General features: G+C 39.1%; 1 protein-coding gene across 7 annotated transcripts in view; it reads left to right on the top strand.

The window, feature by feature from the left end:
* The window catches only part of LOC106065422 (G1/S-specific cyclin-E-like), a 36494-nt gene that overhangs the window by 10800 nt on the left and 8451 nt on the right, over window positions 1–17243 (top strand). Inside the window, exon 1 of one of the 7 annotated variants that reach the window (XM_056035982.1) lies at window positions 13732–14103. The exons of 3 other annotated variants lie outside the window; for them this stretch is intronic. In XM_056035982.1, coding sequence (XP_055891957.1) covers window positions 14038–14103 — 66 coding nt within the window. In that variant the 5' untranslated portion in view covers window positions 13732–14037. Of the gene's footprint in view, window positions 1–13731; window positions 14104–14976; window positions 15397–15951; window positions 16222–16703; window positions 16859–17243 lie in introns of those variants that run through there. 3 more of the 7 variants (XM_056035980.1, XM_056035983.1, XM_056035981.1) reach the window with 3 other exon arrangements.

The following is a 17243-nucleotide window of genomic DNA, read 5'->3' as shown; positions in this document are numbered from 1 at the left end:
TTCCCCCTTGTGTTTATTTTTATCACAACGCCTAGCATTCTAAATCGCCCTAAATGGCTAAACAAGGAAAGAATATGCAGAAGACCCTAAGAATACCGACATTCTAATTCACCTTAATTATACAGCAGACATCGATACACTTCCTAATTTAAAGATGTGAATGTCGGCCTTGCCTGTCCAAACATGCCGTTGAATTATTGCGTTTTTTCAATTATTGAAGTTGACAGACACACTCGTAGTTTAATTACAAGTAATTATCTAGTGGCACTATTTCTAGAGTAGCTTCCCCTTTCCATTGTAGGTCCTGCGTGTTACGAATCTGACGTGTCGTGACGTATGGCGGTCCCCGGAGTGACCATCATCGCTCATTAATTTAAAGTTTTGACCATATTGTCTGAGACCACTCCACCGTCCCCTCACTACTCACATATCTGGCGACGAATCATGACGCGTGATTGGGAATTCCCCGTACGTAACACGCAAACTGCAGCCTCGCGTTTCTTCTGTCGTTGTCTCATGGGGAGTGATGTTGCGACGTGAAACCAGTTTTTAACCGCACCAGCGTTAAGGGTGCGTTCTTGTCTCGGGAAGTGTACACTTAGGCCTGCATACTTTATTTTTTTTTTGTATCCATGGTCAGTCGTATGGTAGACCATGATCTGGAGAAGCTGATTTTCGATGTCTGCTTGTCTCCCATTAAATTGTAGTTGTATAATTAGAATTAGAAATACACTTCAATTTGTAATCACTCTGGCTAGCGGTATTTAAGCAATCAATGAAATAGAACAGTAGGAACAATATACGAACAACTTAAGAAAATGTAATGAAAAAAAAAAAGATTTTTAAATCAGACTTTAAAAAATACGACGTCGCCGCATTGAACGATCTCTGATGTCAGCAATTGTAGTGAAATTGAATTTCCATTTGTTTGGACCATCAAAGATGATCTTATCTTAAATATATACATACTTACAAGCGAGAGTGGTTGGAAATTAGAGTGTGCTCTACTGAACAAGTAGACCAAACATTATTATAAGGTTTATTGCTATGCTTCGCGTATCAATATTTGCTAATTCTTATACAGTACCATACATCCAAAGGTTTGCAAGTTAGCGTCCATGAATGATAATCTCCAGTGTTTTTTTTAAAAGAGTAAATTTAAGTGCATTCATTGAAATGTGGATAAATGATGTTTGTTGAAGCACAAGTGTGTGGATGCGGGATAGTGTGTTCGCCAGAGCGTGTCCGGGGGACGTCTCTGTGCCGATGTGCCAAAAACTCAAACTCAGACCCCATTTCGAACGAAATTCAGAAGCTGACTTAAGGGCTTACGTTTTGTTAACAAAGTTTATATTAACACAAAACAACAACAACGAGAAACTATTTAAAAAATCAATTTCTCAATAGATTACTTGTCATTAATTATTTTAATTTACATCGAAAAGGGAAATAAGTCAAACAGTATCGAGAGCCGTGGTTCTAAATGTGGAGTTTCTCCTTTTAGTTAAGCTTTATATTTTGCTTGTTTTTAACATGTACACACCCGTCTCACCATAAGTTAAAAAAAAAAAAGACTAGTCATAACCTACGCGTTCACGCAAACAACATGCTTTCCCGCCAAATGAAAAAAAAAAAAGAAGTCTTCACACACCAAACAATTTATACTTTTATCTTAAAAGAGCGGTGTCATCTTTATCTCAACATTTTGGACGCCACATCAATCATCTAATATTTATATTTGTGTAAATAACTTTCAACGTGTAAAACAAGAACTTTGGCTTAAAAAAAAATTAGCATCCTCCCCCCTCCCCGGTGTAATGGTTGTGAATAGGGTTTGCTTTTTTTAAATGGCCCACGCATGGAGAAACCGTTTTTTTTTTTTTCGTTGAACGTAAGTATGAACATTTCTTTTTAAATTAAAAGACTTACGTCATTGAATGGGTTCCGTCGAACCCCGTAAACCGCTTTCGAGTGTATTGTAACAACACAAACTCACCTTATTTATGTTAGAAATAAACAAATACTCATTCTCTGGCGCTGCCAGGGTCGAGCTTCATTAAAGGGGAAACACAATTATTTGTACTCCCTTTAATATTGGTGAATCTTCTGGTCCGAGAGGCAACGAGAACCTTCTTCTGGGATGTTCAAGGCCTTGAAGGTATCTGTGAGGTCGGTTATTATCTCCTCTGTCTATATGGGAAGCGTGGTCGAGAGGCTAAGTGAGCTTGAACTTGACTTGTCTTGGCTACCTAGAGTTGCGTTTACTGAGCGACTAAAGGCAGCACGGAAAACCAACTCCCTCCCCCCACTGGTCCACAAATGAGATTGGACCAAAGCGCTCTGAGCATGCTATAAGCATGAAAGTAGGGCTATATAAAATCTATAATAATAATAATAATAATAATAATAACTCAGGATATATTGTTATTTTTTGATAACATCTATAGTCGCTTAATCCCTAAGCTTAGCTTCTCGTATTATTAATATTTTACACGTTTAGGAGGTTCTTTCAAAATGAAATCTTATCACATCCATACTTCGGAGGGCAGGATTCGATCCCGTCACCGTAGAGACGACAGCCCGTAGCGCGTGCTACATGTCCAGGCAGATACAATGGCATCAAGTTATAAAAAAGGGGGGGGGGGTATTATTTTTTTACGAAAGCAAATACGAAGCTAAAGAAAAGGGGAGGGTACTTGAGATAAAATATAAAACATAGATGAAAGAGAAGCCAGGACAGATCCCCTCTCTCTCTCACGTGACACACTGAACAAGTGCTCCAATGTCATGGCCACGCTACGACTTCAAACTTCGTCTCATAATCTCAATTTGAAACGGACCTCATTCACCAATCGTAAACAAACAACATTTAGTCACGTGATAATATTGATAAAACAAGGAGAAAAAAAAAAGCTGTCATGTGATAGCCACTGTTTATTAAAATTAGATCGTAATTTGTATAGAAGAGATAGAGAATCACGTGGCTAATTATTGTTGGTTTACGATTGGTGAATGAGGTCCATTGATAATTTTGTTTCCTGATGTTTCCAATTTGAATAAAATTTTGACCACAACGTACATCTTGCCTCGCCATCATTCAGAAAGAGGCTTGTTTCCTCTCGCTTATCCTTGTCGTTCGTATAGTGAGTAAATCCTTTAAACTAGTTCATTGTGCAGACGTGTTCATCTTATACACATTGCCAGATTGTATTTTGTACGTTTGTTATTTAAGGTGATGGTTTTATCTTGCAAACTTGTGTGTGTGTGTGGCTGCCGCCTATAAATGTCACCTTAGTTTGAACGCGCCTTAACTATTCGATGTTACAAACCCTGGAATGTACCCAGTAAACCAAGCTGACCCATTTCATTTGAATACACACACACACAGAGTCCTATACACTGTGTTAAGTTAAATTTTACACGGCTAGATTTCTCAGGTGATTAGATAGAGTTTGAGGGGAGGGTTTGGTGCTTGGCTTGGGGGTAGCTCAATTGATTCTTTAATTTCCCTTTCTGGCAAGTGCATCCGCTTTTTACTCTTTAGAAAACAGCCTACAGTCTCTTTTCCCTCCTCCAGGATGACACTTGTTGTATTCTTCAAGGATTTAGCCTTCACCTTGGCCATTGTTGGTCATCCGTCTGCGGCCAAAGAGCCCGGGCATCGGCGAACAATGGTAACTCATGGCAATGGCTTAATTATGTTTACGTAAAAGTTTTGGTGACAACGGCTTGCCCCCCATCAAACAGGTCCTCGAGCGGAGAGTTCGCCTAAGTGGAAATGGTGTCGAGGCTTTTTTTTTTTTTTTTTACATTTCTTCAAGATATTGCGTCATTGGAACTTGCGCTCTCCGTGTTAACGCCATTCTACTGTTTGTAGCTTTAGATTTTCGCGCCATGTTTTATGGTTTCACGTTTTTCTTTAGATCTGAGTGCAGTGAACTATATTTTGCATTCAAGTGGTCCGAAAGTGAAAATCTTCAAAGTTGTCGGTTAGAGCGTTGGTTCAAAGGCTGATTTTTTTTTTTTGCAAAGAGCGTAAGAGTTGGCCTCTCTTTGTTTGTTTGTTTTGTCTCCCATGTAGGCCTGCGACTAGAGCCTATTGATTGCTGGGTCAACAACACGACCCACCATCACGCCCTGGACTTGTTTGTAGATTACGGATGTCAACGCCCACATTTTGTGTGTCGCCATCACCTGCTGAACAACAGACCCACCCAACACCATCTCCCCCCCCCCCGGCCAGGGACACACGTGTATGTCTGGAGGGGCAATTAAGTAGGTTGTTGCTGTGACATCGGTAATGTGACGTCATCCATTGTGACTGGCATTTGTGGGGTTCCAATTGTGTTGTAAAAGGGGGAAAAAATTCCCTTCACCCCCCCCCCCTTTTTTTTTTTAAATATAAATAATAATTTAAATTCCTTGATTTTATTTTGTTAAAACTCGCGAAATTATAGAAACACTTTTTATTTATAGAATTTCCAAAATAAATATCATAATAAGCGGAGGCTTATCAGAAACATACTAGTCTGTTATAACAACAAAAAATCATATTAAATAAGCACGAAATAATATTATGTGTATGACTAATATCAATTCAAAAACAAAATAAAAATACTCTCTTTCCATTTAGTCAATTCAAAAACAAAACAAAAATACTCTCTTTCCATTTAGTCAATTCAAAAACAAAACAAAAATACTCTCTTTCCATTTAGTCAATTCAAAAACAAAACAAAAATACTCTCTTTCCATTTAGTCAATTCAAACACAAAACATCAATTCAAACACAAAACAAAAATACTCTCTTTCCATTTAGTCAATTCAAAAACAAAACAAAAATACTCTCTTTCCATTTAGTCAATTCAAACACAAAACAAAAATACTCTCTTTCCATTCTTAATTTTATGATTATTTACAAATTATTTCTTATTCATCTGAACTATTTTCCAACGCCTTCAAAGTATGCTTCTTGTGTAAGGCACGATTGTATACTACAATCTCCACATTCTTCCTTAAGCTGCCGAACCCAGTAGAAAATCTATAGCATCAATCCGACATACGCACCAGTGAAGATAATAATTTATGAGGATGCTAGGTAACATCTGGTCGATGACTTTGTTAATAAGGAAACAAGAAGTCACAAAAAAATGGCCACAGCGTGCTCAAATGTAGGTTGCAGACGATGAGATTCCCGCTGAGCCCGCGTCCCGTCAAAGCTAACTCGAATACATAAAGCAGGAAGCCGTAAGTCAGCGATTCTTATCCACTGTGTAATAAAACTTTCCAGCCAAACGGACACGAATTATTTGATACTCAGTACAGGGATGCACAGACTACGGCCCGTGGGTCACATCCGGCCCGTGATGTATTCAATTCAGCTCCTCGAAGCTTCAGCCGACAGTGCATGATGAAGCCGCTGAGGTTCGGTTCTACTTTTCGCTTGACGATTTTTTTTCGCAATAATGCGGCCCGCGACAAAATTGTCCGAAATGTTAATGCCCCACTTTCCGAAATGGTTTGAGCACCACTGCTTTAGTAGATCTAGTAGTTTGTCACCAATTACGTTTGTCCTTAGAGCCCGGGTGGTAGGAGTTGAGCTTAAAACGAAGTGCCACAATACTAGGCAGAAGGCGCGAAGATTGTCTTTGAAAAGTGTAGGGCTAGAGAGTGAATTCAGTACGAACTGCTAAGTGCGGCGGCTCGCCATTGAAGTTTACAATTGCGTCATTGAAAAGGTGGTCTAATTCTACTTACACAAGTGTGTTATGGCAAAAATGGTTTTGTAACGTGTATTTTTTGAAAATACTGTAATCGGAAGAGGGCGTCCATGTTCGCTGTTAAGCTCCAGTTCTTTACTTTTAGCAATAATTATCAGTTTTATCAATATACTAGCCGGATATGACCCGGATAGGATTACCCGATTTGTTACAAATTTTATTACTGTAATAAAGATGAATTTATTATTATTTTTTTAAATTTATTTTAGGGTTCTCTGGCTGTGGGGCGGAAATGAAGCTCCGACATGATATGAGACACATTTATACCAAGTTTTATTTAGATTGGTCCAACGGTTTAATTTCAATCTTATAAAATACAGACGTTACTTTAAAAAAAAAAAAAAAAAGATGATCACGTCCTACGCGTCATGCATCTAATACACTTGCCAACGTCCACAATAGACGATATGGCTACTCGCTAAGGAGTTTTGGCTAAAACTTATGCTAAACACATATACATACGCACAACTTACTTTCAATTTATATATTAGATATTTTCTTTTAGTTGTAATTTAAAAAAAAAAAAAGTTACAGGTGTAAAATAAAAACGTGACTCTCCTCCCCCCTTTTTTCCCCTTTTCACGTATCTTACAAGCTAGATTCGTGAAAAGGCTTGCCGCGGAACGTGTGTGAATTGGCCATCGTGAATCTCCCTGCATTTTTGCACCAAGCAAGTGGTCAACTGGCCAAAGGGTGTCGAGTTGATCCTGTTTCAATGTCTTGTCTTTTTTTTTTTTCTTTTTAACATTTGAAGAATTCGCTTCCAAATCTACGTCAGATCGGTCATGTGGCTCTATATTACTTACAGTGACTAAAAGTTCAACCATTTGCTATGTTAGTTGTGTTTAGACCTTACGAAGTAGATGTATTGGGCATTATCCTACCAAAACGGTCATTAAAATTGGTTTGGGACAGAGAGTGTAGAGTGAATAGTAAAAATACTGAAGTTAATAGTCATCAAATTGCAATGTAAACCCTCCCCCCCCCCCAAAAAAAAAAAAAAACCTCAGATGTTCAAGGGAGATAAGAATCATTGTGAAGGACATAAATGCTAAATAATGGGTTATTTCCCTTAGTCCCACCGTGCGGTGCGGTTTTCAAGTATTCTTCTCGTCTGTGCAAAAAGAACCTTGACCTTCCTGAATGGAGTTTTCCATATTCTGTATTCTCTAGATTTCGCCGAAGTTTGGCGGACGTAAAACAAAATGGTTTCAAATTAAAATAAATCACAGGGCTTATTGTGGCCATTTTGTTTCGTTCTTTTTTTTATTTCGATCTAGATTTTATTCCCAATTATGAAGTTTTAGCCAAATCTGCTTAGTGATTAGCCATATTGTCTATTGCGGACGTTGGCAAGTGTATCCACTTGTTTTGTTTTAGACGCTTCGGACGCTCCTTCAGAAATAAAGTTGATTACGTCCTTGTCCTTAACGTCCTTCAGGACGTCAGAGAGTGGACGCGAGGGTTCTAACTCAGGACCCATGTGACGAGTCCGAAGTGCATACCACACGACCAGGAAGCCACCCAGTCCAAACATTAAGAATAACCCAAATCAATCTTATGCTCCTTGCATATGACTCTTCTTCGTTCTCATTGTTAGGTTGGAGTGTTCAGATGACTAGACCAATACATGAGTGGTTTCCAAATCAGGGAGCTCTGCATATAGTTTTCTTTCTATTGGGGTGTTTTGGGGCCAGTGTCTTGTACGGGCCTATTGGTAAAGAATGCAGTTTTGAAAGACGTGGTCAGCATTCTCTGGTGACACTCCACATGGGCATATTTCACTGACGTATGATTAATAAAATGCAACACCCTAAAGACCTTACAGGTTTACCATCTTGGTTTCAAGTAAAGAAGCATAAACTTACTTGTAGTCATGACAACCAACGCGTCAGTGAGACGGTGTCCAAGCTTGCGAAGTTTCGAATCTTTTTTTTTTTTTTTTTCGTTTAGTACAAATAGGGGACTCTAATGAGGGAATGTGTTTGTTGTTGAAAGCTGCGACTCGGAGACTTTGTTTACATTGTCTTATCCAGACTAGGGGGGAAAGTAATCTGTTGTTTATATTGATACGTGATGATAAACGTCTGGTTAATTATCTCCCCTTTTGATTTCACACATCACTGATTAGCGAGTTAAGGGTGTATGTGTGTTGGATAGAACACGTGTGTGTAATGAATCAAATGTGTGTGCATACTGTGTTTCCTTAGCGTTGTCAGTGGGAGGGCGCTGGCCACGTTGGGGGCACTGTTTAGTCAGTTGCGTGGCCATTGTTCGAAAGAGTTCAGTGGGCCACACTTATCGTAGGGCCTCTCAACCCCCCCCCCCTCCAGCGTTGCTGTGAGCCAGAGTTTGACTACCATCTTTGAAAGCCTAATTATCTAGCATTGAATGGCAAAGCCATATCTCAGTACATGTATATAGAATGAATTTAGGAAATTTAGGCACCGGATATTTAGGCACCGCGTATTTACGGATATTTAGGCACCGGATATTTAGGCACCCGGAAATTTAGGCACCCGGATATTTAGGCACCCGGAAATTTAGGCACCCGGATAATTAGGCACCCGGAAATTTAGGCACCGGATAATTAGGCACTTTTTGACAAGGCGGAAAATTAGGCACCGGATAATTAGGCACTCTTTAATTAGCGACCTTAATTTTGAAAGTAGTTTTAAAATGTTAACGTATATGTTATCCTTAGTTTATGGGCTATCGGTGACGTTATAAAAAAAATAGCAACTATAACGATTCTAGCTAAAGAAAAGTTGAAACAAAATGGGAAAAAATGACAATCATGAGAATGTGTGGAAACAAAAGACTCCTGAGTATATAATATAGACATCACAGGATTCAGGGGAGGGTTGGTAGAGATGATACTCCGCTCATTGCTTCCGTCCATCACCAACCACTAAGGTTGACTGGTGAGTCTTTTTAAATTGATGATTATGCAAATTGTGTAAATATTTAGTTACTAATGTAAATACTTAGGATTAAAAAGTATTATAAAATATTGTTATTATGTCGGGGAGTGTTGGTGATAAATATAATCGCAATCGCCCTCTGCTTGTGGAAAAGGGAGGGGTCGTACTCTTAAAATGGGATGGGCGGGGCGAGGGGGGGGGGCACACACTCTCACTTAAATGAGTGGATTTCTCGCAGGTAGATGTAAACTTAGTCGTAAAAGTTACGTAGTGAATCTGAAGGCTACACACTGGACTAAAGGGTATGGAAACACAAAGGTGTTCAAATGGAAGTCTGGGGATTATATTTTAGAGGCCTTCCAAAAACTTTGGTAGACACATTTCTGTTAAAACCATCATAATAATAAGAACAGTAATAAAAATAATAATATATATAAGGGAAATGAAGATAGTAAAATTTCATTGGCAGTTTTGAAAGTTAGGGAAACGAGTGTTGTTTTTTTTTGTTTTTTTTAAATATGTGTGTGTGTGTGTGTTTAATAATGAGTGTATGAAACCTTTTTTGTCGTTGTTTTTTTTTTTTTTTTCATTCTGCAGAAAAAAATTATTGTATAAGGTAGGCCTAGTGAACACAAAAGGAATGGAGGAATCATACCTTCTCGACAATTGTAGTAAATATATTTGGTTTATGATAGAGAAGGTGGGGTTAAATTGGAACATCAACAATCTTCTATAAGCAGAATAAGTATTAATAAGAGACCAATATTCCAAAAAAAAATTATATTTAAATTTTTAACTCATCTGTCTTTTCCATAAACTTTTTTTAAATTTTCAAAACATTATATTTTATCGTAATTTCTACCCGCCACAAATCCTCTCCTTTAGTGGGAGTGCGTAAAGGTGGAAGGGCTAAGGTCAGGAAGCAATGAGAAGAGAATCAACTCTACCTCCCCTTCCCTGAATACTGTGAGGTCTATATTTTATAATGACTATTAATCCGGAGTCATTTTTTCCACACATTCTCACGATTGTCATTTTTTTCCTCGTTTTGTCAGTTTTTCTTTTATATCATGAAAATTCAGTTAGAATCGTTATAAATGCTATTTTTTTGATAACGTCACCAATAGCCCATAGCCTAAGGATAACATATACGTTAACATTTTAAAACTACTTTCAAAATTAAGGTCGCTAATTAAAGAGTGCCTAATTATCCGGTGCCTAATTTTCCGCCTTGTCAAAAAGTGCCTAATTATCCGGTGCCTAAATTTCCGGGTGCCTAATTATCCGGGTGCCTAAATTTCCGGGTGCCTAAATATCCGGGTGCCTAAATTTCCGGGTGCCTAAATATCCGGTGCCTAAATATCCGGTGCCTAATTATCCGGTGCCTAAATTTCCAGATACCATATAGAATGTTGCCTTGCTATTAGATTTTCATTGTGGTGGGAAAAAAAAAACTTACAATACCGGATATCTACATTTTTGGCGTATCCGGTGTGCTTATAAAGAAAGCGTTGATTTTTTTTTTTCTTTTTAGCAGTCAAATTGTCTAAGCACTTCTGATGTTGTTTTTTTTTGTAGCTCTTTTTTTAAAATTTAGTTGGCTGTACCTAAGTTTTGTATAGTGTCCTTGGCGTTAATTCTGAAATTTCCAATTAGAGCAACATAATCACACTGACAAATCAGATTAATTACAAACAACAAAGTCGATTAGGTTCAAATGTTAGCAACAGAAGCCAAACAATCTTGGCAGTTCTAGCTGCTCGTGGCAGTGCTATTACTTTACATACCAACTTTCACCACACCCTGACACTTTTAGCAGACGACCAGCCCCTAAACTTGCAGGCTAACTTCAGTCCCTAAACTTGCAGTCTAACTTCAGTCCCTAAACTTGCAGGCTAACTTCAGTCCCTAAACTTGCAGTCTAACTCCAGTTCCTAAACTTTCAGTCTAACTCCAGTTCCTAAACTTTCAGGCTAACTTCAGTCCCTAAACTTGCATGCTAACTTCAGTCCCTAAACTTGCATGCTAACTTCAGTCCCTAAACTTGCATGCTAACTTCAGTCCCTAAACTTTCAGTCTAACTCCAGTTCCTAAACTTTCAGTCTAACTCCAGTTCCTAAACTTGCATGCTAACTTCAGTCCCTAAACTTTCAGTCTAACTCCAGTCCCTAAACTTGCAGGCTAACTTCAGTCCCTAAACTTTCAGTCTAACTCCAGTTCCTAAACTTGCAGGCTAACTTCAGTCCCTAAACTTGCAGGCTAACTTCAGTCCCTAAACTTGCAGTCTAACTCCAGTTCCTAAACTTTCAGTCTAACTCCAGTTCCTAAACTTTCAGGCTAACTTCAGTCCCTAAACTTGCATGCTAACTTCAGTCCCTAAACTTGCATGCTAACTTCAGTCCCTAAACTTGCATGCTAACTTCAGTCCCTAAACTTTCAGTCTAACTCCAGTTCCTAAACTTTCAGTCTAACTCCAGTTCCTAAACTTGCATGCTAACTTCAGTCCCTAAACTTTCAGTCTAACTCCAGTCCCTAAACTTGCAGGCTAACTTCAGTCCCTAAACTTTCAGTCTAACTCCAGTTCCTAAACTTGCAGGCTAACTTCAGTCCCTAAACTTGCAGGCTAACTTCAGTCCCTAAACTTGCAGGCTAACTTCAGTCCCTAAACTTGGAATTCAAATGTTAAAAAGCCTTAAAGGAGAGATTACATTTAGTTTTTAACTATATGCAGTTTGATTATCATGCCAGTTAGGACAAACTACACACTACGTTGATCGACGCGACCTACAGTCAAATTTGGACCAAGACGTTGGCGCCACTCTATATTTTTTAAACCGTCAGATGACCAACAAGTGTCCACATGTTGGATTTAAATGGAACGGCTCAAGTCCATCCTTTCCCTATTGCTTGGCATGTGCGTAGGATGTTAAGACATTCCATGGTCCATGGTTTTAGCGTTTTCTTTTTTTAATTATCAACTGCTGGGATTTCCTCGCACTACCCCCCCCCCCTTTTTTTTTTCTCCATTTAATCTGTTTTTACTCTCTTTGCCTTAATCCCCCCCCCTCTCTCTCACACACTTGTTTTTATGTCTTGTTTCTTCTTACCATCTGTGACTCTCTACATCTCTCACTCAGCATCGCCTCTCTTGGCTCCTACTGTCTCCCGCCCTCTCCTCTCCGGGGACCACCTAGAGGGCTACGGCCAATTTGATTACATGGCTGAGAGTACTTCCTTGAGACTGGTCAGCCACCGTGACCAGACATGAAACGCTTCTTTCAGCTCTCCCACCCAACCCCACCAGCACCCCTCCAGACTTTTTCTGCCCTTGACTCCATCCAACACAAATATCTTAAGATCTGACCTATTTCTTTTTTTAAATCAAGGTTGTTCCTGTCCAAATATTCCCCATTTGAATGATGATGTAAGGCTCTAAAAAAATAAATTAGGAGGCGCCTATGTTCAAAAAAAAATCAATAAGCTCTACAAGTAATATACAAATTAACATTTCTTAATCTTTATGCTAGGACGAATTCTTCAAAGTGCACTTTCTTCCCTAGTTACCTTTAGAGCATGGATTCATGGATCAACTGGAATCTACAAGGGAACTCGAGTTTAAATCTAATTAACATACACAACTAGATAAACATATGGATGCGCGATGTCTGTAATTCTTTTCTTTTTGAGAAGAGCCTCTGTAATTTATAAGTTAAGACCTGTTTTAAAACATACAATTGTAGACCGTTGTTTTACTATGCAATAATACTGTCTGTTGCCAGATTAATCAATTAATAGTTTAAAAATTGTTTAGTTCCCCATAGTTCCTGCTTTCAATATGAAAAAAACAACAAACAAGGCCTTACAAACGCATAAATGGTAATATGGCATGCAAAAACATTGCAATGTAACGTTTAATTTTGTTTCCCACAATCCCGCGATTTCACCATTTCCGATATAAAATGAACGCTCCGAGGCCAGTGAAATTAAAATAAAAATATATATAGTATGGAAATTTGTCCCGATGGTGCTGAGTGTGTGTGTAATGATAAACTGTCCCGATGGTGTGTGTGTGTTTGTCTTACGTATCTTGATTGTATGGTTACACAGTGTGTTGACTAGCGCTGACTGACCAAAGGGGTGTTGACAAATACAAAATTCCACCACAAAATGTGTAGTCCATCTTTTTTTTACCCTGTGGGCTATCAGTCTTCTGTTTGACCCTCCCCCCCTCCCTTCCCACCTCCTATTCATGAATCTAGCCGCTTCTTCGTTCTCCAATGTTCCTGTTTTCAATTTGAAAAAAAACAACAACAAAAAAGGCCCTAACATTGTACAAACGCAAATATGGCAAGAGAACACCTTCCCTAGTTGCTCACATTAAGATTAATAATCGTTAATCACCCGTTGGATTAAAAAAGTTTTCCCTAGTCCCTCTGTCTGTCCCCATGTCCCTCTGTCTGTCAACCATCAAGCTTTTTCGGTCTAATTCCGTCAATCCCCTTCCCCCCCCCCCACCACCTTTTGACATTTCCACCCATAAATCAACCTTGACCAACATTTCCTATCAATTATCTCCAAAGAGCTATCGGTCCAGTCATCCAAAGGCGTATCCATTTAGAGCTATTGTTTTGCACGCAGCTTGGCCGCTCCATCGCCCACGGCAGTCACGCTGTCTGCACCCAGACCCAAGTTAAATGATTTTTTTTGGCGGGAAACGCTGGGCCGGTAACCCTGAGGGGGGTGAGCTTTGGCCACAGTTGACCAACGCTTGATTGCAGCGTGGAGGCTGGAGACCCCACCCTTCTCTTCCTGCCATACTCTTTTCGTTCTTCTTCCCAGCCCACCCACCCCCAGTCGGAGGGTGTTAATCATTAAGTTTCTGACCTTATTACGCACGAGTCTGGACTTGTTTATTCATCCCCCACTCTCATGCCCCCCTTTCCTCTCCCCCCCCCACCTCGGTCATAAGCTGACCGGATGGAGTGATTGTTGGAGTGTGTATGGATGTGGTGGTATGTTGGTCAGCCGTGCTCGGTCGTCCATCCCAGTGTGTTATACGATTTTGTCAGAGCCTCTGTCCGGCCACTTGCTTTACACACCCTCATTGCATTCCACAAAACAAACAATCGTCAATCGTTTGTTATCAGGATTAATTACGTATTGAATTATGGTGTAAGAAATTCCGCATAAATTCCACAAGTTACCCATCCGCACCTTGGGCAGTAGCATCTTTTATTTTTTTCTGTGAATGATAGATCTATAATGTGAACGAAATAACACTCGGATTACTATACTAGCGTGCGTGTGTGGTCAGTGTGGAGTATCTGTGAAGTCCAATGATGAAAAGGAGGTCTGAGGCCCACTCACGCGTCACATCTTGGCTAGCGGCAATGGAATCAGAGGTACATGTAGATCATATAGATGTTGTAGCCTACTTGTGTTTGCTCTGGCTTTGAGGCATCTCCTCGTGACCATATCTTCACCATGACTCCCCGCCCCCCCCCCCAAAAAAAAAGTTCACATGTTGAATGCTATATGGCATGACATACTATTAAGGGAATTAATGTCATGCCGTAATGCTTATGTTGAAAGAGAGAGAGGATAGATACGTAAATAGTATATTTTTAATCTCATACAATTGTATATAAAACATTCAAGACCAATGGGACCTAGACTATAATCATTAAATGCCAAAATGAGCTTTGGGTTTGATTGAATATTATTGGTTTCATTTTGTGTTGGGACTTTTTCTACCGGAAAGGTTTTTAAATTTAGTTACTTTTAGTCTTTATATTATAGAGATGCAAAATGAGGCCAAAAGGATCCCCCTGATGTCATTAGCTTTCCCATTTCATTATATTATGTTCCTATTATACTTGTAGGCGGGGGAAAGCGCATAGCCTTGTAAGAAGATAGATCCAGATACATAGATACATTCTCTAATCCTTTTTACGCCATTTATTAAAGAAAATAAGTATTCGCTTCGATTCGGATGAATTGTCTCCCCTGATCCCCTAGTATGTTTCGCACCATTTAAGTTGTCTTTCTAGTTCATCACATTGGCGAAACACACTGACTTCTGGACCTCTCTAAATAGGACGCTCCTTGGTTGCTTATTCAACGCGTCATAGGATCTATCTATATTCCCTACGCTGCCCTTACGGTGGGGGGGGGGGGGGTGCAGTACATTCTTAGCTCTTCCATATGGTATTCCCATGTTGTGCGGTCATCATTGTACCCCACCCTTTCTCTCCTCTGGCGACCGGACACTCGCCCTGACCCTTGCGTTTTGTTTAAAGTGTTTTTATATTTACAATTGCAAGGATTACGCCAGGTAGATGTCCGCGCGCATTTTTTATTTTTTGCTCTGCAAGTAAGTTTGGATAGATCCAGCCGTGTCTTGTCATTTCATTGTCGAACTGTGTGTGTAGCAACATCGTGGATATCGAGTAGGTGCCGTGGTGTTGGGATAGTAGAAGTCTATGCCAAGTGGATATCGAGTGGGTGCCGTAGTGTTCGGATAGAAGGACTTTCAAATGGAGTACCCCGAGTGCGACATGTACTTGGATGGTGACTATGTTGTAGAACATCTGCAGCACGAGCAAACTGTTACTTGCAGTGAGGATTTCTTAACGCCAGAGGTCGCTTCCTTTGTGGAGGTTGAGACTCAGCTGATGGATGATCAGGATGCCACGGTGAGTTTTTGAGGTTACTCTCCAGAACAATTTTTCACTAATGGCGGATTGTGCGTTTTATCTATTAAGGATGTTTTATTACCCCCCCCCCCCTAGCTTTAATAGGCCTATACTAATTTTTGAAAGACATCAGCCCAAGTCTTCGTCTTCTGCTAAGTGATGATTAAATTTGCGTTTATATAACTTATTTATTAATTTAGTTTGTATTCTTGAGAAAATTTTTCCTTTTATCTTTAAGCTTTTTTTTTTTTATTTCGCTCATTTCCTGTCTTCTCTTTGATTGGCCTAAAGTATATTGTGCGATGACGCAATCGAAGTTTGGTGACTTTTACAGCGTTTAAATTTAGCATCGCTCGATCACGTGTAATCATTGCAGTGTCCGAAATGTCGGAAGTGCTTCGGGCTATGTCGTAAAACATTTAGCAAAATCCACGTAACTTTTATGGCAGCTCTCTGCCACCCCACACCCCTCCTTATTGTGAGCTGACGTGCCATGTTGAAGGAGGGGGGGGGGTGTCGACGATGACCACCTGTAGAGTAGTATTCGCACGTAGCCTAATTTATTCAGCAGACGATGGAGGACTGCCTGGTTGAACTGATTCATTTATTTAAATCTCGCTTTTTCTTCGATACGAGTGTTTCAGTTCAGCGAATTATTCGACCTTTTTTTTCGTGAAAAGTTAACTTATAAAAAAAACAAACAAGCAAGATACCTCCTTGGCCTTGTGTTAAGCAATAGTATTGCGATTTAATGATTAATGACCATAACCTGACTGTTTTGGGATGAACTCCTTCTGTTCGTCTCTGGAGTCTCTTCATATGGAAGTAAGGATATAGATCTAGAATCTAAGTGTTTTATAAAGTTTCAGTGAAGTGTCTAGAAACCGAAATGTCAATAAATATCGCTACGGACATCGTTATCACAATGCCATGTCATGTGAGAGGTCCTAGATATAGAGCTTCACTATTTTTTTTTGTGTTATTAGTTATTTCAAAACTACGTGTCAAGTGTGCTGCTTTATAGAATACACCCTCACAAGACCATTGTTTACTTTATTTTAATGGTATCAGTATTTAGATCTATACTTCAATGTCGATCATGGAATCAACTCACCATCGGTGTTGATAAAGTGGACAGATAGGAATATGATAGTATATCTATTTCAAGTAAATGACGCAATATTTTGATTGGAAGCCTTGAATGAAGATTGTCGCCTGCTTCCCTTTAATGGCTTAATGCTTAATAATCTCTTACGCAACTTGCTAAACAAGGTTAAGTAGAAGTTGAGGGGAAAAGGGCCTAAATTATCTGCTCCTGACAATAATGGCCGACACACTAAACAGAGGGGTGACAATGTTGTTGATATCCAGTCCAGACTCTAGCCCAACTGAAAGCCAAGACTATTGTTGCCGATATTGCCAGATAGGTCATTGTGAAAACAAAGAGAAGCATTTGTTTGAGGCATGGTCTATTAAAATAAATCGTTCTTGGACCAGATGTGATCTAGATCTAGAAGTCATTCCCATTTAATGATTTATATATAATCAATAATAATCTCATAACTGTGTGTTGATAGTGATTTAAGTGATAGTTTATATTTAGTTAATCCATTATCTTGTAATAATGATCTAAATTTAAACAAAGCTTATAGTTATAGATCAAATATATCAACTCACTCTGTCTAGTAAAAAGTTTGTACATATTATTTCTCTGACACTTAATCAAGATCAAGCTGAAATTTTGCACAATTATTTTATACCTGACAACATAGGAATCAATGAAACAAAATTAATCTATTAGTTAATTAACTATTGATAATTATTTTGTTTGGTATCTTGAACAAGGA

This window comes from Biomphalaria glabrata, chromosome 7 (genome assembly GCF_947242115.1).
Source record: "Biomphalaria glabrata chromosome 7, xgBioGlab47.1, whole genome shotgun sequence".
Classification (NCBI taxonomy): domain Eukaryota; kingdom Metazoa; phylum Mollusca; class Gastropoda; family Planorbidae; genus Biomphalaria; species Biomphalaria glabrata.
Note: the sequence above shows the minus strand (reverse complement) of the source record. Positions and strands in the feature narration are given on the sequence as shown.